The 25,553-nt window shown below is 36.4% G+C and overlaps 1 protein-coding gene across 1 annotated transcript in view; it reads left to right on the top strand.

Moving 5' to 3' along the window:
- The window catches only part of LOC140144583 (TBC domain-containing protein kinase-like protein), a 35,812-nt gene extending 22,156 nt beyond the window's left edge, over positions 1-13,656 (top strand). The window contains exons 13-21 of the mRNA XM_072166403.1: positions 530-719; positions 1,618-1,668; positions 2,678-2,761; positions 4,431-4,553; positions 5,237-5,398; positions 8,721-8,902; positions 10,245-10,417; positions 11,378-11,540; positions 13,312-13,656. Coding sequence (XP_072022504.1) covers positions 530-719; positions 1,618-1,668; positions 2,678-2,761; positions 4,431-4,553; positions 5,237-5,398; positions 8,721-8,902; positions 10,245-10,417; positions 11,378-11,540; positions 13,312-13,422 — 1,239 coding nt within the window. The 3' untranslated portion in view covers positions 13,423-13,656. The remainder of the gene's footprint in view (positions 1-529; positions 720-1,617; positions 1,669-2,677; positions 2,762-4,430; positions 4,554-5,236; positions 5,399-8,720; positions 8,903-10,244; positions 10,418-11,377; positions 11,541-13,311) is intronic.
- The last annotated feature ends 11,897 nt before the right edge of the window (positions 13,657-25,553 follow it).

Here is a 25,553-nt window from a genome sequence, read left to right as displayed (position 1 = left end):
GGGATGTATGGATTTCAACTGGAATAGATGCTACTCGGGTTCAACATGATTCTCATTCTCACATGCTATTGCATTATTAGTTATTTAGAGAATAAAGGTATTGTTTTTAGCTGCTGTCGTGCATCTATCGTCTCATATAACAAAAATAATAATGTTATATGAGGCCATAGATGCACAACAACGGCTAAACAATACCTTTATTCTCATTCATAATCATAAACACTTCAATTCAAATAAATATATTAATCATAAGTATACCAAATTCTAATGCAAATTAAATCTTACATTTTACAAGGAATGACTTAGGGCTTAGAATTGATCAGTCCTGTTGTTGCTATGCACTTCCAATTGGTTCAAATAGCGCGTACGAGTATCGTGTTGACACACACAAGCTAAAAAAGAACCAATAAGATTGCAGGAACTTTCTTGAGTGTTTAAGAATGGTTATTAGGTGCTATTATGGCATGAGAAAAAAATGTTTTACAAAATGATGGAATCTCAAAATATATACAAATTTTTAACTTTCCAGGGTGATTTCATAGCCGTGTATGACAGTATAGACAAGGAGACTCCCATACCGATAGACAGGCAGATAGAAGTGGACATACCACGATGTCATCAGTACAGTGAACTGTTGTCATCACCTCTGGCTCATGCTAAGTTTAAACGCATTCTTAAGGCGTGGGTTGTGTCGCATCCTCACCTGTCATATTGGCAAGGTAAGGTTTCAGCTGCCTAGATTTGATAGACGGTAAGCCTGGGGCCGGGGGGGGGGGGTACTCAAGTTTGGTTTTGGCAGGGACGTGCTGCTGAGAATTTGAAAATGGACCCATAAATATACCAATTTTTGAAGAAATTTGGACCCATTGATATACCAAAGGTGAAAATTTTCTTAGTTTTTACAAATTTTCCCTAAATTTTGGGAAAATTTTGAAAATTTTGGCTAGATTAGGGAAAATTGGGCTATTTTCCAAAAATTTTTGAAAAAGGACCCATTCATATACCAAAATAGACTTTGAAAAGGGGTCATTGATATACCAAAAGGCTGAAAATGCTACCCATATTTGCGGCACATCCCGTATGGTCATTTGTACTGAGTACCCCCCAGGCCTGGGCATCACCATAGTGATTTGAGGCTAAGCTTCCTTAAACTTCAAGAGCTGTATGTAAGTCACCATGTTGAATTTGTTAGCATTGCATTATAGGACTCACCCAGTGTATTACTAGGAGATTATTTCAGAAATGTGAAAATTGCTATACATCATAGGCACATTGTTGAAAGCATAAAAATTTTGCTTCATTATAGTGAAGTCATCATAAGGCCCGGTGTTGCACAGTCTTAGTAGACACGGTTTGAAGTTACTGATCATAGGCTATGATAACAAATAAATAACGGATTTATAAAGTGCCATTATTGCCAAAGGATACAAGAAGAGGTAATAAAGAAGAGAAATGCACAAAGAACAATAGAGGGGTCAACAAAAACCCACAGATACTAGAGTATAGGGAAATGCTATTGCAGGCTTATCAAGCTAGGCTGTCAACCTTTCGTAATTGCTTGATGTGAGATATTTTTATATATAATAATTTTGTATACTATTTGTTTATTTTTGTCAGGTTTGGATTCATTATGTGCTCCATTTTTGTTCCTCAACTTCAACAATGAAGGTAAGGTTTGGTTTTTGGCTTTGCTTGTTTGTTTGTATTTGATGAATAGCTATCAGTACACATGCAAAGAAAATGTGTTTATTATTTTATTGATTTATTAATTACTACAATATTTTACTGCTAAATTGGAAGTTCCCAACTAGTATGGACGTTTGGACAGTATTTATTGTGGGACATTAGAGCACATCAGACATATCGAATTGCATTCTGAATACGAAGAATGGCCTTCTGATATCAAATAATTTTGATTTTGTGGAATTAGCAATGTAATACACATTTTATGGTAAATCATTAAAAATTGATATTTTTGATATTTAACAGTACTCGAAGTAAACTTTATAAATCTGATGATTTCTACCTAAAGTGTATGTAGGTGGAATGAAAAGCCGACGATCAATTGAAAATTTTGACCTTTTGTATTGAAGATATGGATTTTTTTCCCAAAACACCAAAAAATGAGGTCTTTTGGGAAAAAAATCCATATCTTCAATATGAAAGGTCAAAATTTTCAATTGATCGTCGGCTTTTCCTTCCAACTACATACACTTTAAGACTATATCATTAAATTGATAAAATTTACTTCAAGGACTGTTATATCTCCAAAATGTGAAAAATATCAAATTTTAATAATTTGTCATAAAATTTGTATTATATCGTGAATTTCATAAAATGAAAATTATTTGATATCAGAAAAACATTCTTAGTATTCAGAATGCAATTCGATAGATCTGATGTGCTCTCATGTCCCACAAAAACAAAAAATGCTGTCGAAACGCTCAAAACGCTCATTCCAGTTCCCTTAAGGACATTAAATATCTAGGTATAGCTCTGTTACAGGACCATCAGCTAAAAATTCCTTTGTAGAAGAGTAGTAGAATGTCAGATGGAAGACACAATATAAATGTTTGGTTAATTTAAAAAGTTTTTTTACTATACCAATTAATTATGTAATATTTTTGGTGTTGATAGAATTGATTACCGTAACACTGTCATTTTTATGTGATTGTAGCCCTGGCATATTCTTCACTGTCTGCGTTTATTCCGAAGTACCTCTACAAGTTCTTCCTCAAAGACAATTCAGCTATTATACAAGGTAATATTAATGATAATCTTATCTGTATATTGTGTTAATATCTGGTATTATCTGCTTCACAGCTAAAGGATGATGATGATGATTATGATGATGATGATGATGATGATGATGATGATGATGATGATGATGATTTTGATGATGTATCTTCAATATGTACATGTATTCAGAGTTATTTATGACATGTAGTTATAGTATGCAAGTCATTTAGCAATAAGCTATATTGACATTTCAGAACACATTGCATTGTGGGTAATATTTGAAAGGAAAAGTGGGTAAAATAACACAATCTCCTCCATTGGACGGTTCCATTTAAAATCCACATTACCCCTGTGGAAGATTTTGGAAATACAGGGTGAGTAAAAAAAAGTGCAATAGAGAAAAGAATCTATTTTTATTAAAGAACCAATTTGAACCTTTTAGGTTTGACAACATTTTATATATGATATATTCATTAGCAACCTTGAGTGAAGAAATAAAGGAATTAGCATTTACCGTTTTGTTTTTATGACACATATTATAGCAATACCCAATTTTAATGTTTGTCCAAGAGACATCTAAAATTTGAATGTCAGCGCACTCTGTGTAAGGTAGATTTGGAACAACTGCCATTTTCTTAACCTCATTGGCATTGAAATTAAATGTAGCACCCAAAGTGTTATTGCCCTTGGTCTTTTTTAAGGAAAAGAAACATTATTTGTTGTTATTTTCATTTTACCTTTACTTTTGTTTCAAATGTCAAAATAAAATGCGCGCAAATTTAAGTGGAGTGAATTACAAAATATCAAGTAAGTTGGACATATTGGGATTAAAAAACTGGAGTTGGAGTCGAGTGAGGTATGAAGGACTTAAAGTAATGTTAGAAAGTTTGTTTGAACAGAATTTTTTTTTTAAATAATGCAAAGATCAACCTTTTTTAAGTTGATGTCAGTTTCAGAGCTAATGCCTTTACCTTGCATTGTGAGCTCTCATTCAAAATACATGCGGACAAATAACGAATTGGGTATCACAACAATAGGACTTAATTATTTTGAAATCCATACTCACCCTGTGTTATAGCTTTGCCTATATCTTCCACAACTGGAGTGAGTATTTCAAATGGAAGTTATCCAATTGTCTATTGTATTCAAAACTCATACTCCCTCTGGAAGACTAGCTAAATCTTCCACAGGGGTAGAGCGGAATTTAAATGGAATAGCCCATTGCAGATCCATTTGATGAACTGACTCCCTTGGAATTACTGCCAGTGTGATTTACTTGCCATTTACATTGGCTGTTCTGATCAGGCTCATCCAATATTTGCTAGTTATATGCAAGTGCTACGAAGTCCTCAAGACCAAGCAGTGTGTTAGACACAAGTGCAAAGCATTTTTTTACAATGTGCCAACTTCACGCCATTGAAACACTGTGTGAGCTACAATCTTTTTCTCCCATTTAACCTTTCTGAATTTTACCCACAATGCACTCTGTTCTGAATTATCAAACTTGCATATACTCCAGTTTCAACTTCTTTCATTTCTTCATATTGCATATAGTCCCAAGATTTCCATCCCAATCCAGATTGTTTTCTCAATTTTGCCATCATCATCATCACACCAATTGCTTTCATTGCATGCATTTTATTATAATTTCACCTGGCAAACTCAAAGCTTGTTTCTTCGTTCGTTGACAGAATATCTGGCAGTGTTCTCTCATCTGATAGCGTTCCATGATCCAGAGCTGAGCAACCATATGAATAGCATCGGTTTCATCCCGGAACTATATGCCATCCCTTGGTTTCTCACAATGTTCTCACGTAAGTACCTGTATTACATAGTACCCTTATACGGAGCACCCCAAAACCCAGAATTTCCCCGGACCGGACTGAAACTGGGTTGGGATTCATCTTTCGCATATTTACCGGTCTGGTCAGATCGGGTCAGGCCACTTTACATTCAGGCCGGGGAAATAATTTAAAACAAGAATAAAATCAATGTAACATTTTAGAAAATGCATGCCTGGAAGTTTAATCCATTTAGAATACTCCTCGCTTGTGTTAAACTATATAGAAGTCTCTGACACAGAAGAAGCACTGTGTCGTTGGGCAGGAAAAACCTTGTATGTGCTTTTTGCCCCCGAACATGTTAAAAACAAAACTGCCAACAGGTTACATAAGAGATTTTGGTTTAAACATGTTTAGATGACACATAGGTGATTTTTTCCTGCCCAACGACGACTATAAACTGTACTTTTTACTTTCCTATGTGATAATCGTAAATTTGCAACAATTAGCGAGCGGGAACTGAATTTGACAAAGCACATCAGAAGTTCATAGGCTCGCTATATACCTGGGTATTGACAAAAAAGAGACAGTCCCGTCCGGTCTAGAAGAAACTGGCCGGTCAGGGTACATCAGGTTTGCCTTAAAATGTCCGAGTCAGGTCAATTGCATCATATATGATAATTTCAACAGACTTATCCTTTCTTGTTTTCTTTCAGATGTATTCCCACTCCACAAGATATTCCATCTTTGGGATACATTGTTGCTAGGCAACTCTTCATTCCCATTATGCATTGGTCTCTCTATCTTGACTCATCTTAGAACCAGTCTGTTATCATTTGGCTTCAATGAATGCATTCTACTATTCTCTGATATGCCAGGTATGACATACTCTAAACCAAGGGGTGAATAATCTTTTTACTTATCTCAAATAACAGCAAGCTTAAACTTGATAAGTAGACTTTCTTGGTGGAGATCATATAACAAGCAGTAGGGTGTCAACAACAACTTTAAGACAACTTTGTTACAAGAATGAACTACTGAATTAGGGATGTCATTAAAATCTACTGCTTATACATTTTTGGGGTGTTCTTTTACATTTTTGGGCAATGCAAATGCGTTTTCTTTCTTTTTTTAACATTTTTGGGCAATGGGAATACATTTTTTTTTTTTTTTTCTTCAAATAGCTTTGGTGTGTGTTAGCTGCAACCATGAAGGTTGAATGCTTGAGAAGCATGCATTACCGCTACTCCCATCAAAGAGGATTTGGTCAACTTCATGTTATCTGCCGCCCTATGCAGAGCCCATTGGCGTATGGGGCTGCCGGTTTTCTTCCTGATTTTGACATGAACAATCATGTTTATTTGTGTATTTCCATTTACCTGGCAGTCAAACTTTCCAGGAACAGCTGCACACTGAAACTCTGAAAGCTGTCAAATCGGAAGGAAGTCTCTACTGCAACACTAGTGTTCACGCTTTGCAATGTGTGATAGATATTGTGTGTTGTTGGAGGGTTATAAATGCACAGGCACAGTTTTGTGAAATAGGGGCTGTATTTCACCTACAAGAAAATTCTTTAAAAAGAGCAACACCAGCGTTATCTTTTATTTCAGGGTGGTTTTTGGGGGCAATATTTAAAAAAAATGTAGAAAAAGAGCAATTTTTAAAGCTATGCACGCAGGAAGCTGAGACAAAGGGTTTTTTTGTGGGGGGGGGGGCCTTATTGATATTTCAGCACAGTAATAGCATAGACCAGAACATATATTTTTCTGAGAGTTCCAAGTCAATCCAAGAAATAAATTGTTTTTCACCAAAGGATAACCTAAATCAAGGGACTGGAAAGCTCAGACAGTGGAGAATAGTACTTAAAGCCATATTATAACATTTCTTTAAAAATAGATTAGTATTTATTTTCCATAAAATGTTAGCTTTTACTGTCAGATAATATCCCTTATAATTTTGAGCCGAACAAGTGAGGTAAAAGCAAAGAAAATTGGAATTTACTACTAGCGCCAATGCATGTTACTCTGGCGGTTGTAATACAGTACGATCCTCTGGCGTGTGTGTGTGTCCCGCACGCCGTGTACATAGTACTGTATATGAACAACACATACGCGTTAGACTAATATTACTATCGTAATAATAAAATGACGGTTCCGGCGGTGTATTCAAAATCACAGATTTTGACAAAACTACAGCACCTAAAGTCTCTTTGTTTACTAAAGTACATTACAATCGTGTAAAAACCTGAATTGAAATTTATTTTGATGGCGCTCTTCTCTCTCAGCAAATGTTATAATATAGCTTTAACAATGGGGTTACCAGCAGGGGCGTCGCTAGACCAATATGATTCGGGGGGTGTACAGTATGGTTTGCCCCCATACCCCCCCTCTAGCAACGGCCCTGACCCCCTGTTCCAGTGGTAACAATTACGATCTTTTTGGGTAGGCCTACTGAATATTCAGCAAAACGGCTTCATGCAGATTAACAATGTCTATTAACCTTAAAATCCATTTTTGAGCCTTTTTGAGGATTTTTTACGCATTTCTAGACTTTGCATGCGCCTACTCGGCCAATAAAGTATTTTTTCCAATAATAATTTATGAGGATAATCTTTGTTTATCATCATGATTGAAATAGAACACATTTTATGAAGCGCATCTCTTATTTTGCGCGAAGAATGTAAAAGGAACGCGTTCATAACAACGGCCGTTACAAGGGGGCGCAGCACTAATTCAGCGTCCCATAGGATAATGTGTGAATTCGGCCTACTTCAAGCGCCATTTCTAGCGTCCCTGCAATACTTTGGCAAAATAAATTTGGTATCAAATTAAAGCTCTGTTTCTCTAGATTCCAAAACTTTTGTCGGCATATATCGATGACCATTGACTTTTTTCACTATTTTGCGGGCAAAAAAAAATAGTTAAAATTTACTAAACTCACCACTCACTATTCAAAATCGGGTTTTCTCTTAATCCGCCACAGAGAATTGCTTTTGAGATCAATTGTCCAGTTTTTTTCTGCATGTTATCATTAAAGACACTTGTCGAATTCATATAAGCCGATATTGATATAATATTGGATGGCTGAGCATGATACCATAACATATCGGATGAGTCATAAAAATATCGGACGAGCCAACGGCGAGTTCGATATTTGTATGACGAATCCGATATGTTATGGTATCATGCGAAATAAGCCATCCAATATTATCATTATTAGGTTTTCTTAACTCCTAATAACCCTGAAAACATAATAATGAGTGAACTTGTCGGTAGATATGGTCGCTACAATCTCATATTCACTATGGACTATATTAGCCGAATTTTGTTGTTACATAAAATGCGGAGTGATTTAGTGTTGCGCCCTCTTATAAGGTGTTAAACGTTTTCAAAATCCACATTTATTACTCAGTAAGTAAACTATTGAAGTTCAATACCGATAATTTCATGTCTCTGCGACATTCCGTTCAAGAGAAATGATGTTTTAAAGATCAAGTGCCGAAACGCCGAAGATCGAATATTTCGACTTTTCCTCCAATATGCGAAAGTTTGTACAAAACTCACAAAATTAGTGACAGACGACAATTTGAGCACGTCGTTGAATCGAGTTTAATTTCTTTTCTACATTATCAGTGTTGCCATTTTGTTTTGGAAATCATTTATTACCGAGTCTGAAGTATAACTACCCCGGGGCGTCGCTAGACCAATATGATTCGGGGGGTGTACAGTATGGTTTGCCGACAGAAATTTTTTTGTAATTTGTTGACCCCAAATTTTTTTAGCCAGGACGGCACTCGGAAATCTAAAAAGTGGGGGGGGGGGGGGTAGGAGTCTAAAAAATTTTTCAAAATTATTTTTTTTACTATTGTACATTATACCATTAACAGTAGGCTATTACGTTACAACAGCACAATTTCGTCACACATTCATCTTTTATTAGGATCTCGCAATTTGCCGACAATCACACATACCTTGGGCTACATTTGCCGACAGTCACATGGTTTTGCCGACAACAGTCAAATTTTGCCGACAAAATTGTGTATTGGGGGGGTGTCACACCCCCATACCCCCCGTCTAGCAACGGACCTGGTTACCAGTTTGAATCCTGCTTCAGTCTAAATCTTGGTCTAATTCTTGATGTTCTTGTCTGTCTTGGGGTATGCATTATATTCATAACTTCTTTATCTATATTTCTTTCCAGAAATTGACATTGAGAAATGTGTGCGTGAATCAATTCGTATCTTTTGCAATACGCCAAAGAGTGCCACCTATCGGCAGCATGCAAGACCAGTTCCAAAACCTCATCAGCAGCCAGCGGGTTCACCGATGAAGCCACCAACGTATTACAGTAAAGACTACCATGACACGCCCAGATCAGAACTAGTATGTAAACCAGCACTAATTACTTCGTATTTTTTTTTTTCTTATAAACATTAAGGAAATGTGGTTATGAAATGATACCTTTCATTGTAATACATTTCAAGAGCAAGTATTTTTGCTAGCAGGGATCAATAAGGCATATCCATGGCTCACAAATATTTGTTAGGGCCCAAAAAATGTAAGAGCAAGGCCCGAATGGCACTCAGATATTCCTTGCTTATTTCAAGGCTCTTCTATATAGCTTGGATTATATTATATATTTAGGCCTACAAAAAAACCAGTTCAGCATTATAGTATGAACAAACGCACCCCGATCTGCATTGTGTGTCAACCAGCAGAGACATGTGTATTTTTAATTGTACCTCATCCTCGCATAAACTTTGAATGATGATGTTTCTATTGCAGACATAAAGTTAAACCCTACAAAACATGGTCAGATTGTAATTGCTAACAAGCAGTGAACTCTCCTTGTTCACACCCAGTCAAAAGTGGACACATGTTAATAATATCTACCTTTTAAATGCACTTCTAGGCTATTGGAGTCACCTGAGGTAGGTAGGAGACCAACCACTGATATCCACGATTTGTTATGGTACAGCGGTTATGTAAATGTATCTGAGGCACTTATTTATGTCACACCACGCTGACATGTGAGTGATAATCTTCATCTGGCGGTGTTTGCACAGTAAAGAGCAGAAGCAGATTATTGCTTAATGCATCTTACCAATGTGTGCATGCCCACACACAAACACAGCACCCCCCTCAAAAATACTGTGTTACTTAAGGGCTGGGGTATGAACGTTTGGACAGTATTTATTTTGGGACATTAGAGCACATCAGACATATCGAATTGCATTCTGAATACAAAGAATGTCCTTCTGATATCAAATAATTTTGGTTTTTGAAATTCGCAATTTAATACACATTTTATGGCAAATCATTAAAAATTGATATTTTTGATATATAACAGTCCTCGAAGTAAATTATATAAATCTAATGATATATTCTTAAAGTGTATGTAGCAGGGAGGAAAAGCAGACGGTCAATTGAAAATTTTGACCTTTCATATTGAAGATATAGATTTTTTCCCAAAAAGACCTAATTTTTTTTTGTGTTTTGGGAAAAAAATATCAAATTTTTATAATTTGTCATAAAATTTGTATTATATTGTGATTTTCAAAAAATGAAAATTATTTAATATCAGAAAGACATGCTTCGTATTCAGAATGCAATTCGATAGGTCTGAGGTGCTCTCATGTCCCAAAAAAAATACTGTCAAAACGCAATAAACGCTCATTTTAGATCCCTTAACAGCAAATAATTATGTCATTTGCTCTTTTGACAGTCCAGAGAACCCATGAAACTGGAGGAACTTAAGATGGAAGTTAGCCCGCGCATATCTGCAGAAGATCTACTGGAGCTATGTGACCTCAAAGGAGGCGGATCACGCAGCCCATCAAAACGAAACAAAAATAGCAAACCTATTCTACTTATTGTGGACGTCAGGACCAATGAAGAGTATCCTTACTTTGTGCAAATTAGTTGATTAGTGATCTACTGGACTTCATCAGGCAGACTGATTTTCTGGCAGCAAAAGTTTATTGACCTTTGAAGCAGACATTATGTATGTCACAGTTGAGTTAATAAACCTTTGTGCTGTTGCTGAACTGTGTGTTTTACCCTGCCAAGCTATGACATAGACCACCTCCCCTATTCGCTGTCGTAGTGCACGTTACAATATGACCGTTGCTAGGCCAACTGGATCACGCTTTCTTTGTTACGAACCACTGATCGAAATGATCACAACAAAAAGCCTATGGCATATCAAAAGTCGGAACAGGTGTATGAGCCCAGGCTTGGAGCAGTAACCATTGGTTACTAACGTGCACTACGACAGCGAATTGAGTGAAGGTTCCTCACATCTCACAAGTGTGTAATTATTGTAACTGAAGACTAGAAGTATCCAGCAAAAGCTATTTTAGTTGAAATCCATACACCCTCTATAGAAGACATGACTGTAATCTCCCACACAGGGAGTGTGAATTGCAAACGAGGTTACCTGAATGGGAACTCCATTTGAAATCTACACCCTCTGTGTGGGAGATTATGGTCATGTCTTCCATAGATGTGTATGGATTTCAATTGGAATAGCCCAGTACTTGGATGCTGCATAGCAAAATTGGGGTTTTGAGATGAAAACCCCATTGATTTTAATTTGTTTGCTCTGTAAGTTGGTAACATGCAGAGTTTTGCTACACAAAATCCATACTTGTGCTAGTCTTTACTTGAGACTTGACTTTTCAAAATTAAATGACTCAACTAAGCAGCAGTAATGAACAGATTGAACAGTTGCTGTCAAAATTATTTAATCAAGGTGATGAAATTGAACCACGCAAATGTAAGGGTTTTCTCTAATTATGTGTAATTCATGTCAATACGGTGATTTATGGTTGATTTTCCTGAGCGTTTTTCTCTCAGATTTGTACGTGGTAACATCCCTGGTAGTATCAACATACCATTCAACTCAGCGTTTTCTCCTGAAGGCGATTTACTACCATGCTCTCCAGTCACGGCTCTGTATAACCACAAGGGCAGAATAGTTGTCTGTGTCGGCAATAAAAACAGCAAAAATGCTGTTAACGTAAGTGGCTATTTTATTAGACCATGCCATAGTCGAATTTTATTAAAAATATGTTATTATTAGTCATGATGAACCCATTTTGTTGAACTCAAAATTATACTGATGTTTATTAAAATTAATGTATTCAATAGTAAAATGGTCATAAAGAGTTAAAAATATCAGACGATTAGTGACAATAAAAGTAATTGAATGCACCATTATCTTGCATAATTATAACGGCTCACTTTAATACTGAACAATTCTGATTTTGGAATCTACCAGTTTATTGATAGCGAACCCGAAATTTCGACTATGAACTTTGAATTGTAAGCAGAACTTTACCCCCTGGACTTTGCTCTCTAAAAACACACTGTCAAGCATACTTGTTTATCAGCCCATTAACCACAAGTATGCGCTAGATGTTTGATGAGAGATTAACTTTCGCGTCAACACAAAAGCGCCGCAAATACCACAGACAGTTGTTTACGGTGTAGTTAATGGTAATGGCGCAGGCCCAGACGATTTACACCATTGCGAGGTATGGGCGACCAATCACAAGGCAGATCCATTTAAAGATGCATTACATCATGGCCAATTTTAGTTAGGCCAGAAATTGGCCTAACTCTCCATAGAGTCCTGTGTTAAAAATCTTAACCGCAAGGCAATGTCAGTAGTCCACGTGGGAAGCTAACAAACAGGAGTAAGGTGACTGATCAGATGTGAAAATCTATCAATTGTGCACACATTAATTAAATCAGAGTTTTAAGCTTAAATACAATATCCAGAGTATGCACAATGGGCAAGTGGACTACGGGGTAGTCTACTATTTTATCAACTTTAATGTGAAGGGGAGGGTGTGGGCATCTTTAAAAGGTTAAGGGGAAGAACCTGTGTTCACAGGCTGGAGTGCCTATCTCTCTTTTGTAGCAATTGGGGCAGACTTTACCATGTAATGTTGCTGCGGGGGATCACTACACCTCTTCCACAGGGAGTCTTTTGCCTTTCCGGCATTGAATAAAGCTGGTACCCATTGTGCACCCATGTGGAGAGAGGCAATAGGGGTGAAAAGCCTTGTTTAAGTGCACAACATGTTGATGCCACAGGGATTTGAACCCACGACATCGAGCTACCTCACAATTATGAAGGATATTTACATGATATTGTGTTCACAACTGTGGATACATACTAAACCAGTTAGTTCCCTGATAGGGAAACAACATGTAACAATGCTATATATTGCAGACCACATTTCGGGTGTATTATATCAAATGGTGGGATGTCATGTGTGTAAAGTATATGTCCAAAGAATGCGATTGACTTCTTCAGGAGATGTAATTCCAAAATAGAAGGGAACGGCCCATTGGACCAAAGGGTCATTAGTCCGAAAATTGTTTAAGTTAGGGTTTAGGGCATGTTAGGTTAGGGTTAGCATTAGTGTTATGGTTAGCATTAGGGTTAGGGTCAGAGATAGGATTAGAGTCATGCATTAGATTTAGAGTTAGGATTAGGGCTTAGGTTTAGGTTATAGGGTGAAGTTTAGGGTTAGGGAAATATTAGGGTTAATAATAATTTTATTGGGGTTTCCGACTAATGATTGCCCCTTCATACTATCGACCTGTAACCAAATGGAATAGCACAATTTTGGTTCAAAATCAAATTTGACATCCTTGTTTTTGGGGTATATATCATTATTATGTGGTGGTGCTGTATGTCCTGTTTTACAGTGTATTGAATGTTATATTGAATACAAATATTACATTTACACAATCATCCTTGTTATTTTTTCTTTTAGTTTGCAACTCAACTGGTACGTCTTGACTTTCCCAAGGTGTGCGTGATGCATGGTGGCATTGATTGCCTAAGACCAACAGGATTACTAGCAGTATCCTCACCAGATTTGTGATCAAGATTCATCAGGTCATCAGTGGATGTTGGGGAGCATGTATATGGTTTCGGGATGGAGTAGAACGGGGGGTTCTCAAGCTATATTTGCTCATGGGCCACATAGGGCCAAAATCATTTCAGAGATCTGTGTTTGAGGGCCAAATACACCTGACCCATTCCATGTCAACTCCAGGGATGTGCACCGCAGCACCTCTTCAATCTTTTTCTGTGTGGTGGTAGATATTGATGAGAAAGTAAAATCCTGAAAATTTGAGCTTCAAACTCCATTTAGTTTTCCCGTGGCATCAATTTGAAATTTAGGGGTCAGCGTAAAAAATGTAATGTGCCTTAGCTGAAGCAGCGTTGGAGGTCCATAAATGTATAAAGTGAACCCTTTACAACTTCGAAAAGTATGTCTCCTGGGGTACTTTGTGGTGTAGAATTCAAATCTGGTATCAGAAAACTTGTAACTCCTTTACTTTAAAAGATATAGGGCCCTCAAAATGCAACTTCGACCAACCAGGACCCAACTTCAGGGGGTCAGAACTCCAAAAGTAAAAATAATTTTACCGTCCATTATTTTGCCAGTCAGAGCCCTTTGTAGGACATTACTCTTATCGCAATAATGAGATTTAGAATACATTTAGCTGAGAAGGCAAACCAAAACTATGTGTTTTTTACATTTTGACCCCCTGAAAGCCAATATCTCAGAAATGTTGTCCAAAGACAATTTTCAGATATGTTGAAGTTGATGCTCTTGGACAAAATGTCTGACATTGGTTTTCAGGGGGGTCAAAATGTACAAAAAATGTACAATTGGGGTTTTGCATGGGTAATAACTCAGCCAAAAGTATTCTAATAGGCTCAATCTTGGATAAGAGTAATGTCCTACCAAAGGGCTCTGACTGGCAAAAAAATGGACAAAAAAATTATTTTTACTTTTGGAGTTCTGACCCCCCAAAGTTGGTCCTGGATGGACGAAGTTGCATTTTGAGGGCCCTATATCTTTTCAAGTAAAGGAGTTACAAGTTTTCTGATGCCAGATTTGAATTCTACACAAAAAAGTACCCCAGGATACATACTTTTCAAAGTTTTAAAGGGTTCCCTTTATACATTTATGGACCTCCAAACATCGTCTTTCACGTTGCAACACATATTTTATGCTGACCCCCCTAAATTTCAAATTGATGCCACGGGAAAACTTAATGGAGTATGAAGCTCAAATTTTCAGGATTTTACTTTCTCATCAATATCTACCACCACACAGAAAAAAAAAAATGAAGAGGTGCTGCGGTGCACATCCCGGGAGTTGACATGGAATGGGTCACCTTTGTTTGCTATGTTTACCGTACATTTCAGAGCTATTCAAGGGCCAACCACACTCGGTGGTGGGCCGGATATGGCCCACGGGCCACCAGTTGGAACCCCTGGAGTAGAATGTCTGACCAACAACGAGCGCCAGACATATGGGCAAATTAAGTTGAAATCCATACACCTCCTATGGAAGACATGACCTTAATCTTCCATGCAGGGAGTGTGAATTTCAAATGGAGTTACATATACCTGAATTGGTGACTCCATTTGAAATCTATACCCCCTGTGTGTGAGATTAATGTCATGTCTTCTATAAGGGTGTATGGATTTCAAATGGAATATAATAATAATAATAATAATAATTTATTCTTATATAGCGCATTACATCAAAGACCACAAGGCGCTTTACAATTAAAACATGTGTACGTAAAAAACAAAATTGAATTATAAATATACATCATTAAGAAATAAGAAACAAATGAAATAGGCACACGATGAACATTGCACAAAAGGGATTGCACGGAAAAATACATGCAAAATGAGCAAAGAAACAACTAAGTGAAATGTTCAAAGTGACGGCATAAGCAATAAAGCAAAATACGTTTAACCAAACAACAATTTTGTATAAACAACGGCAATATACTGCAAACAGATTAATATCAGAGATGAAATTAGAATCATAAAAACACATATTTTTAAAAACGCCAAGCTGTACACTACATTGATAACACGTGAGTAGAAAACAACAAAAAATGAAAATGAAGTATACAGCGAAGCAATTAAACACATGATCAATTCAATGCAATATCAAAAATGGCAAAACACAAAATCAAGTTGAATATGAAAAATTCCAAACAAATGGATACTGTTAACGCAAACAACACCAAAAGTGGCGAAGCAAACATATTTACACCAGGTATAATACTCAAATGAACAGAGCAATCACCATGATCACGAGAACAACCAAGAAAATAACTTGAGTTATACGAGGTGTATAGGCAAAATATTATGCGAAACATATTGCACACTTTTTTAAACATAATTAATAACCAAAATTGCACAATTATTAATAATACAATAATATCAAAATATCAACAAACAATACCAAAGTGGCGAAGCAAACATATCTACACCAGGTATAATGCTCAAATGAAAAGAGCAAGACACATCACGAGAGCAACCAAGAAAAAATAACTTATACGAGGTGTAGACAAAATATTATGCGAAACATATTGCACATTTATTTATTTTTTTAAACATAATTGATAACAAAAATTTCATAATAATTAATAATGCAATAATATCAAAATATCAACAAAACAATAGCAAAGTGGCGAAGCAAACATATCTACACCCGGTATAATGCTCAAATGAAAAGAGCAAGACACGTCACGAGAGCAACCAAGAAAGTAACTTGAGTTATACGAGGTGTAGACAAAATATTATGCGAAACATAATGCACACTTTTTTAAACATAATTAATAACAAAACTTGCATAATAATTCATAATACAATAATATCAAAATACGATTTAATAGTTCAGACAATGAGTATACAAAATCCAAATGATGAAAAAATTCAAGCGGGTAACACGAAGCACAGAAAATGATGGCAATGCTAACTTGATGCAGAACAAATGACGTTATTAACTAGAGGAGAGGTTACTAGCACTTCACTCTAGTTAAATCAGAATAATATTGCGAAAATTAAACAGAAGCAGATGGAATGATATACTGTATGCAAAATGAAGCGATACGTGACACAAGGGGAGAGGTTACTAGCACGTCACCCAAGTGTTGTGATGATGGTTAATCCATGCAAAACTGTGAGGAAACATGGTAGATGACGAAATCATAGACAAAAACCACCAGGGGAGAGGTTACTAGCACTTCACCCTGGTGTGATACACTAAATAATGCATAAAAGTTCTGGACACGAAAATTATAACGCAGCCACGATGGGCGCCATCATTTAATAATAGCCCCAATAGCACTCTGAACGCTGGTCACAGCTTCTTTTGTTATACATAGTCGCGTAAAATGTTGATTGATACATGTTGAAATCAGCATAATTCAGAAATACACCTTTTTGCTTTGAAATTAAGGGGTGGGGTATGAACGTTTGGACAGTATTTATTGTGGGACATTAGAGCACATCAGACATCGAATTGCATTCTGAATACAAAGAATGTCCTTCTGATATCAAATAATTTAGATTTTTTGAAATTCACAATGTAATACACATTTTATGGCAAATGACTAAAAATTGACATTTTTGATATTTAACAGTAAACTTTATAAATCTGATGATTTATACTTAAAGTGTATGTAGGTGGGATGAAAAGCTGACGATCAATTAAAAATTTTGACCTTTCGTATTGAAGATATGGATTTTTTTCCCAAAACACCAAAAAAAAATTAGGTCTTTTTGGGAAAAAAAATCCATATCTTCAATATGAAAGGTCAAAATGTTCAATTGATCGTTGGCTTTTCCTCCCAGCTACATACACTTTAAGAACATGTCATTAGATTTATAAAATTTACTTCGAGGACTGTTATATGTCAAAAATGTGAAATATATCAAATTTTAATAATTTGTCATAAAATTTGTATTATATAGTGAATTTCAAAAAATGAAAATTATTTGATATCAGAAAGACACTCTTCGTATTCAGAATGCAATTCGATATGTCTGATGTGCTCTCATACTGTCAAAACGCTCATTCCAGATCCCTTAATTTTCTCAGTCAAATATAAAGCAATATTTTGTTTCCTTCAGTAATGTCAGTTAAAAACATAGTGCTTGGATATACATTTAAAAAAAAATCCTGGTGTTAAAATTAGGCATGAAATTGTGTCTTTTACTGTAAGATTTTTGATTTTTATAGACCTTAATTTCGCCCGCGAGCTTTTTGCGGAATTCATGTTTTAGCGTTTCAAACTAATATAATTCGCTAAAGAAAGATATTTCCCACCTCTGTATAAAGGCACATAGTGTGGGTCTATATGTTATACTTATTTTTGTGAGAATATCCGTTTTGATTTCACCTTTTTCCACTTGCGACTCCCAAAATGTCCAACCAGTGCTTCATTTCTATAAATATAACCAGCAGAAATAATCGATATTTCTATTGTGGCTTGCAAAATCATCCATCCATGGGTACACTGCCGAGTTGATTTTGACAAAATTGGTAGTCGGAATTCAGTAAGTTGAAAAATGGTGCAATCAAAACCAAAATCCTGTCAAAACTATGACATATAGTCCATTATGATGTGCTTTAGAAAGTTCGTCAGTGAATTATGTTACTTTGAAAAGCAAAAACGTTAACCCAAGAAAAAGCTTGCGGGGCAAAATGAAGCCTGTGAAAATGTAAAATCTTACACTAGAAGCCTAAATTTCACACCTAAGTTTAACAAAAAATTGGTTTTGAAAAAGGCTTTGAAAAAAATATACAGTACCTAGCATTATAGTTTTCTTCTGACATTTACAGAAGAAATGAAAATTATTGCTTTTCATTTGACCGAGAAAATTAATTATTGCGTGAACTAAAAATTTTGCTTATTTCAACACCGACTTTGATCGTTTCAAGCGCCTAATTAAGTGACTGAGTGGGTCTTGTTGAACAATAGGCATAGACTGACTAGCGTTCAGCCTGATAGCGAGATATGAAATCATGATTATGAAATCTGAATTACATAAATTATATCCTACTTTATATTGAGATAATATATAAAACTAGTATTCAACAACCACTTGTTGAGTGCTACTTCCCTCTATGTGACATAGGGATTAACTCAAGCAGAGCCTCAATTTCGTCTTGGTTTGCAAGAATCAAAATCCATCATAGTCACTGCACTTACTGTATGATACAATGAGAGATGTTGATTCTCGCAACCAAATCTTACAAGAATCATTATGAGAATCAATTCTGTGATTCTCCTCGAAATCTAGGCCCAACTGTAAAATACCCTCTGCCCCTTAACAATATTGAGATATTCCAGTTTAAAGCTATACGCCCCCTATGAAAACATGACCTTAATCTCCCACACAAAGGGTGTAGATTTCAAATAGAGTCACCCATTCAGTTCAGATAACCCCAGTTGAAATTCACACTCTCTCTCTATGAAAGATTAAGCTCATATCTTCCATAGGAGGCGTTTGGTTTTCAAAATAACCCAAATGCAAGCCCTAATGCTTAATTCAAACCCTAACCCTAAAACACAGGGTGTGTAGTTTGCCGTGTAATGATGTCGGCAAATGTGCAAGTATGGCTACATCCCTGTTAAACTTGAAGGGTGTTTGAAAATGGCTCCAGGTCATAGATCATCCAATTTTTTTTTAAAGTTAACATTTTGGAATTTTCAGGACTAACTGAAAGAATTTTTATATAGCTGACTATTAATATATGAATTGTAAAGAAAAGCAAATTGGCAAGCCATTGAAAACTTGTTGATGTTTGGAGTCTTGTGTTTGTTTCGGAACCTATGGGACCAAACATATTTTTCTGTTAAAATTAGCGTATATCTTTAAAAATCGGAAAGATGTAAAAAATAGTGCAATAATAAAGTAAGTTTCATTGGAACCCGCTTAGTGTTTATGCAAACACCTCCAGCAAATTTGGAGCCTAAAATTTAACAAATCTAACGGAAAGTGTGAAGGAATTTGTATATTGTGTTGTGCATGCAGATAAAACAGGTCTTGTGCTTTTGATAGGTCAAACTTTGAAAACATTAAACCTCCTTGTTTTGGCTTTTTTTTACATTAAAGGTGGGTGTCCGATCGATATTTTATGCTTTACATTTAGGCACATCATCCAAACATTCTTATTCCAAACTTGAGTTATTGCTCCACTGCTTGCATTCTAGAAGCAAAGTGCATATCGCTGTGGCCCAAATTACCATTATGTTTAATCATACCATCATATAAAACCATATTGCAGGCCTAAAATTTCACTGTTTTCATGTGATACAAATATCATCATTTTGATGGGAGTAATGAGGCTGTCAATCGGGTCACCCACCTTTAACTGAAGAACCACAAGACCTACATGTCTGCAATTACAATATACATGTAGAAATGTTTGCTAAATTTGGTTGAATAACGGTTTTCTAAATAATATCAACAAATTGTGAAAAGGGGCTATAGGCCACGGGTGAATGTTGGCTTAATCAGGTAACTCAATTATCAGTGATATACATGTAGTGTTGTCACATCACTTAATTAAAATAAGGTTGAGTCCAATCTTGCCCAGAGTATATTAATTGTATATGAAATATATTTTTCTGTTGTAATTTTCACTTTTGATACATGAATGTGATAATGCATCCCAACCTGTACAAAACCCCTATTGTAATTGTTAAACCGAAGCTAATTTTGTTGCTATATTTAATCATGAATCAAATGTTCAAACTTGTTTCTAGTAGACATACATTGGAAATAGGACATGTCCAAATCGCCTATTGAAATAAATTTTATCTGAATCTGAATCTTTACATATTAATTTTCTTAGGCATCAAGGCAATATTTTGTATAGTACTTTAATAAATCAACATGGAAAGTTGACAAAGATATGATCCAATTCTTAGCAAAGAATAAACTTGAGCGCACTTGGCAATAGAACCAGATTAATTTGATCTTTCTATTCATGGAATCAATTACCGTAACCACTCGGGTATAAGCCCACCCCCTAGATGGGCAATTTCACTTCAAAAATGGGGGTGGGCTTATAGCCGAAGGTGGGCTTATACCCGAGTGGTTACGGTAATTAACTAAATTTTGTTAATTGTGATAACATGAATCTTTGCATATATAAATTGACCAATACAAATTTAAAGTAGGTAATGGGGATACGCATCCTGCCCAAGAATAAATAAACACAATGGGGAACGATTGTTCACTACGAGAGGAAACTGAATATATTTTATAAGAAAGAATGAACAGTTTACCAACCCAAAGTGTTTGTATTTTGTTGTTGTCATGTTTAATTGTAACACTTTGGGTTGGTAAACTGTTCATTCTTTCTCAATACAAATGTACCATTAATTCTGATTAATTAGTTCTCACAAATTTGGTTCTGGTGCCTTCTTATAGAAAGAGACTGGCCGGCCCCAAATTAAGTGCCCCAAACATTTTCTTTTGCCAGGAAAGTCCCAATCCACACGACCAATAACTTTGCAAAAAGTACATCCCGGGATCAAAGCAAGCGCTGACAGAAATGTGTGAAACTGCATCAACATTGCCTGAAATGTGATGTGATGTATTATGTGAAAACCCTTCGTATGTCACATCAGGGCTGTCAACTTTTTGGAATTGCTTGGCGTGAGACTGAGGCGTCGACTCCCATGTTCATTTTGTACCATGATTATTGACGCTCGAGAATGTGAAAAGCGGGAGGGGGGGAACAAATTATTCATGACGATGCGTGAGATTTTACTCATTTTCCAGCTTTCTGCGTGAGATTTACTACCTAGGCGTGAGATTATACTACCTTGGCGTGAGACCGTGAGAAAGTGACCCAATGCGTGAGACTCACGGCCAATGCGTGAGAGTTGACAGCCCTGTGTCACATTGTCCTATTTTGTTTAATAAAATTATAATAAAGGCTACTTTTTCAATCCTTCTCTGCTCGCAACTTTTAATATTGAAATCATAGGAACAAAATGAAAACAGTATTAAAAATAGCAAATATCACCATGTAAAGGGTTTTCACAGATCACATCACAAGTGTTCACTTGTACAAGGAAAATCCAAGCAAATGCCTGAAATCTGACAAATGTCTGAAAACTTTCATTCCTGTATATCAGTCCCACAAGGTGCACACTTGGTGTACAAGTACATGTAGGCAGGGACTTTTTGAGGAGGGCAAGAGCAATCGCTCTCTACTGCTCTCCTTAAATTTGATATAGGAGAGTGAGTTTTAGCTCTCCTTGGTTGACCATTCTCTCCTTAAATGCTCTCCTTGAAAACTCTCCTTGAAAGCTCTCTTACAAGCTCCAAAAGACAGTCCCTGAGTAGGGCTCAACAGTAAAGCAGAAGTAGTCACTGCTCAAAACGAGAGCTCAGTGCAACATACATTGTAGGGCTATCTGCATTTTTGTGGATATTGAAGTTTTGGTACCGAAATAATCCTGAGAACACTAGGAATATTCTGGACATCTGCATTGAAATTTGTATTTAAATGACATGGATTTCAAAATCGGACTTACTGAGCAAAAGTGCTATTTTGTTTAGTGCAACAAAGGGCTATCTACAAACCTTCCATAGAATTGGTGTATGCAATGCAGGGGGTCTCTGGTGCTTAGAGCAACAAAGGGTTATCTGCATCTGCGCTATCTGCAAACATTTTTGCTCATATCTTGAAATGCCCAATTTGTAGATCTAGCCCTTTGTTGAACTAACCCCTCGAAATTATGGAAAGCCTAACAGGAATTTATTTTTAATTTCACAAATGGCCTGTATAAAATATATTATTTTTGTCAATGGCAAAAAGTTTCTTGTACATAAAACTTTTTTACAAATTTGTACATGTATCTTTGAAAGACCTATAGGAAGAAAAAATATTTTGTATGAAAATTTTGCGAATCAAATGCGTGTGCCAAATTTTCATGCATCCGAATATTTCATGCTTCACAGTACATGTCGGTGGTTTAGAGCAAGAAAGGCTATCTGCAATAGCTGCCAAGTGTCATGTGTACAATATAGAATGCAGAAATGGTTCAATTGTCTATAGGGCAGCTATTGCAGATAGCCCTTTCTTGCTCTAAACCTGTGTAATTTTTAAGGTTGCTGCATACTGTTGAATAGCAGAAGCCTGTAAGCCGTCCGTGTATGGCAAATATTGATTACACTTGGTGACTTTATTGAATTTTTCAGTGTGCAAAGCCTTCAAATCACCTAAGGCACTCCGCAGTTTATAATAGGGACATATCGACTACTCGGTGCTAGAAGTGGGCAGGTGCAATAGCTGCCATGAGTAGATGAGTACAATATACTGTGTATAAATTGGCCATGTTCACATGGCAGCTATTGCACTTACCCACTTCTGGCACTGAGCAATCGATATATACTGTGTTTTGTCTTAAGTTGAGAGTAACGCCATGTTGGATTTCGCAGTGGTAGACTCAAATCTGTGCGTTGCAAGCAGACGGGACAAATCGCCCTTTTAAGAGTGTATATACGCCTCACAGGGTTAGGAGAGCAGACTCGGAACGGTATGTTTACATGGTTGCTTCGCAAGCGGAGGGACAGATCGCCCTTCAATGCGTGTGTATACGCTAATATTACGTCTCCCAGGGTTAGATTAGCACGCGCGATTCAAATCTGCCACTGACGAGAATATAATACCCTAAGATTCTTCCATATATGGTGTTCACAGTGTTGTATATTTGTCAAGATTTTGTACCAATTATGCTACTCAAATGTACCAGTTGAAATAAAAACAAAGAAAATACCAAGACATTTTTCTTGTTTGCATTTTATTGCACTTTCTTTCAAAAACAGAGACCAAACTGACCATAGCATCAGAGAATAGTTAGCAAACAAACTAAAAGGAATATGTAAAATCAAGTAAAACATCATCAACACTAAATGAAACCAATATATAAAGCCTGTTACACACTACTAGATAAGAAAACAAAATCATGCTTTGGCGATGGATAAAAAAACCCTGCTCTACGGGCCTGACCGACCAAGATTTTCAATTTTGGGATTTTTTTAATTGACTAAAATTGCTGCATGCATGTTCAGCAACCGACCGACCCTACTTAAAAGATCCGTCCGTTCGTAGACCAGGATTTATTTTTCGTCACCTTACAGGGTTTCTAACAAATTTGGGCTACTCCATTGAAAATCCACACTACCCCTGTGGAAGATTTTAGAAATATCTCCCACAGGAGGAATGTTTTGCAAATATAATTGGTCATGGTTATTCATTTTGAAACCCATACTCCCTCTGTATTATGGCTTTACCTAATCTTCCCTACAACTGGAGTGAGTATTGCAAATAGAAGTTACCCAAATGTCTATTCTATTTGAAACTCCTACTCCTTCTGTGGAAGACTTTAGCAACATCTTACACAGGGGTAGTGTGGCCAAATAGAATAGCCAGATCACACAATTTCTCAGTACTGAAAGGGATTTTGTCCCCCTTATACCAACTCAAGAAACAATTGCTATTGTCATGGATCATGTATAGTACATGTTACTATGATAATTAATGCTTGACTATAATGATAGAAGCCATTGAGTACAACTAAATAAATGGATATGACTTATTGACAGGATGCTTGTAAGTCCACACCAAACCCCAATTTTGCCTGTCCATTTCCCCAAAGACCCATATTAATTTAGACCCTCGGATCTGTTCATATCATGCCCAATTCTCAAAATCCTACAAGATGGATTTTATATACTTCATTAATATTGTTCACTGATTGGTTAAAAGTGGATTACATGACCAATAATTATAGTTTTACCATCAATACTCCCATCACAGGCACAACACATTTTGGCTACGACAAGGCTCTACCCTGACCTGGGCACATCCCAACCAAGTAAACGATATCCCATCCCTGTCATATTGTATTTATGCCACTCAAATAAGCCTCACCAATTCTCTCTCATTCCTATCATGTTTTTCATGAGCAATTAATTTACCTCTTGAACAACTAATCATAGTTTAACATAAGTATAGTATAGAACCAATAGACAAATTATGCATTTTTTTTACAAAAATCTACCTACACAAGTTTTAAACTTGTAAGTTTTGGCAAATATTGATGGGTTAATAATAATGATGACATAACAGTGTACAATATGATTAAACAGGTTAACCCCATGAGAACTACCTGCCGATTGGCCAAAAATAAGTTTTCATTATCAATTGGCCCAATCAGCAACATCGTTAGAATAATTTCACCACACAAAAAAAATTGAGGTGAATTATTTGCAAAGCTCCATTCTGATTGGTGGTTAAAGTGAAAATATCATGTAATTGACAAATCAGAGTCAATGTTAGATCAGCAGGTAGTGCTCAGGGGTTAAGGTGAAATACTTCACACAACTTTTAGAATAATTATCAAGTGTTTATCATTAGATAATAGGAACCACGAAAAAAAAAGTACAAAAATATAATGCAATTCCAGATTGCATGCTTCATTAAACAGTTTAAAAAAGGGGCTCAAACATAATATAAAGCTTGACATGTTATAACTTGCCAAACAAAATTACTAGGTACCATGCTACACTTGTTTGTGATTTTATATCGTCGTTGGGCAGAAAAAACCTGATATGTGCTTTTGGCCCCTGAACATGTTTGCAACAGGTTACAATGGAGGTTTTGCTTTAAACATGTTCAGGGGCCAATGACACAGGCAGTTTTCCTGCCCAACGACGATATACATGTATGCTTATATTATTTTAGTATAACTTTTAATGTTAATGGGTAGAACAAGTTAACTTGCTGTCACAAATCCTGTTACTGTTGCAAACCAGTAGCGCACTAAATGTCTCACATCTACATCGTCACCAGTAGCATTTGCACTATCACTGGCAGCGTTTGATCTCACATCAGCAATTTGTTTCTCTATTGGACTGTTCCTGTTGAAATCCATGCACCCCCCCCCCCATATGGAAGACATGACCTTAATCTCCCACACAGGGGGTGTAGACTTCAAATGGAGTCACCCATTCAGGTAACCCCATTATTTGGACTGCTTGTATGACATCACATGTGACCTGCTTTCACAAAATGAGCGTAAAGTCGCAAGTTGGTAGTTTCGAGATCCCTGGCTGCTGAATTGATGTTCTTTTGTTTGACCAGCACCTGTACGGGCCAGA

This window comes from Amphiura filiformis, unplaced genomic scaffold (genome assembly GCF_039555335.1).
Source record: "Amphiura filiformis unplaced genomic scaffold, Afil_fr2py scaffold_64, whole genome shotgun sequence".
Classification (NCBI taxonomy): domain Eukaryota; kingdom Metazoa; phylum Echinodermata; class Ophiuroidea; order Amphilepidida; family Amphiuridae; genus Amphiura; species Amphiura filiformis.
This window is presented reverse-complemented; position numbering and strand designations above follow the sequence as displayed.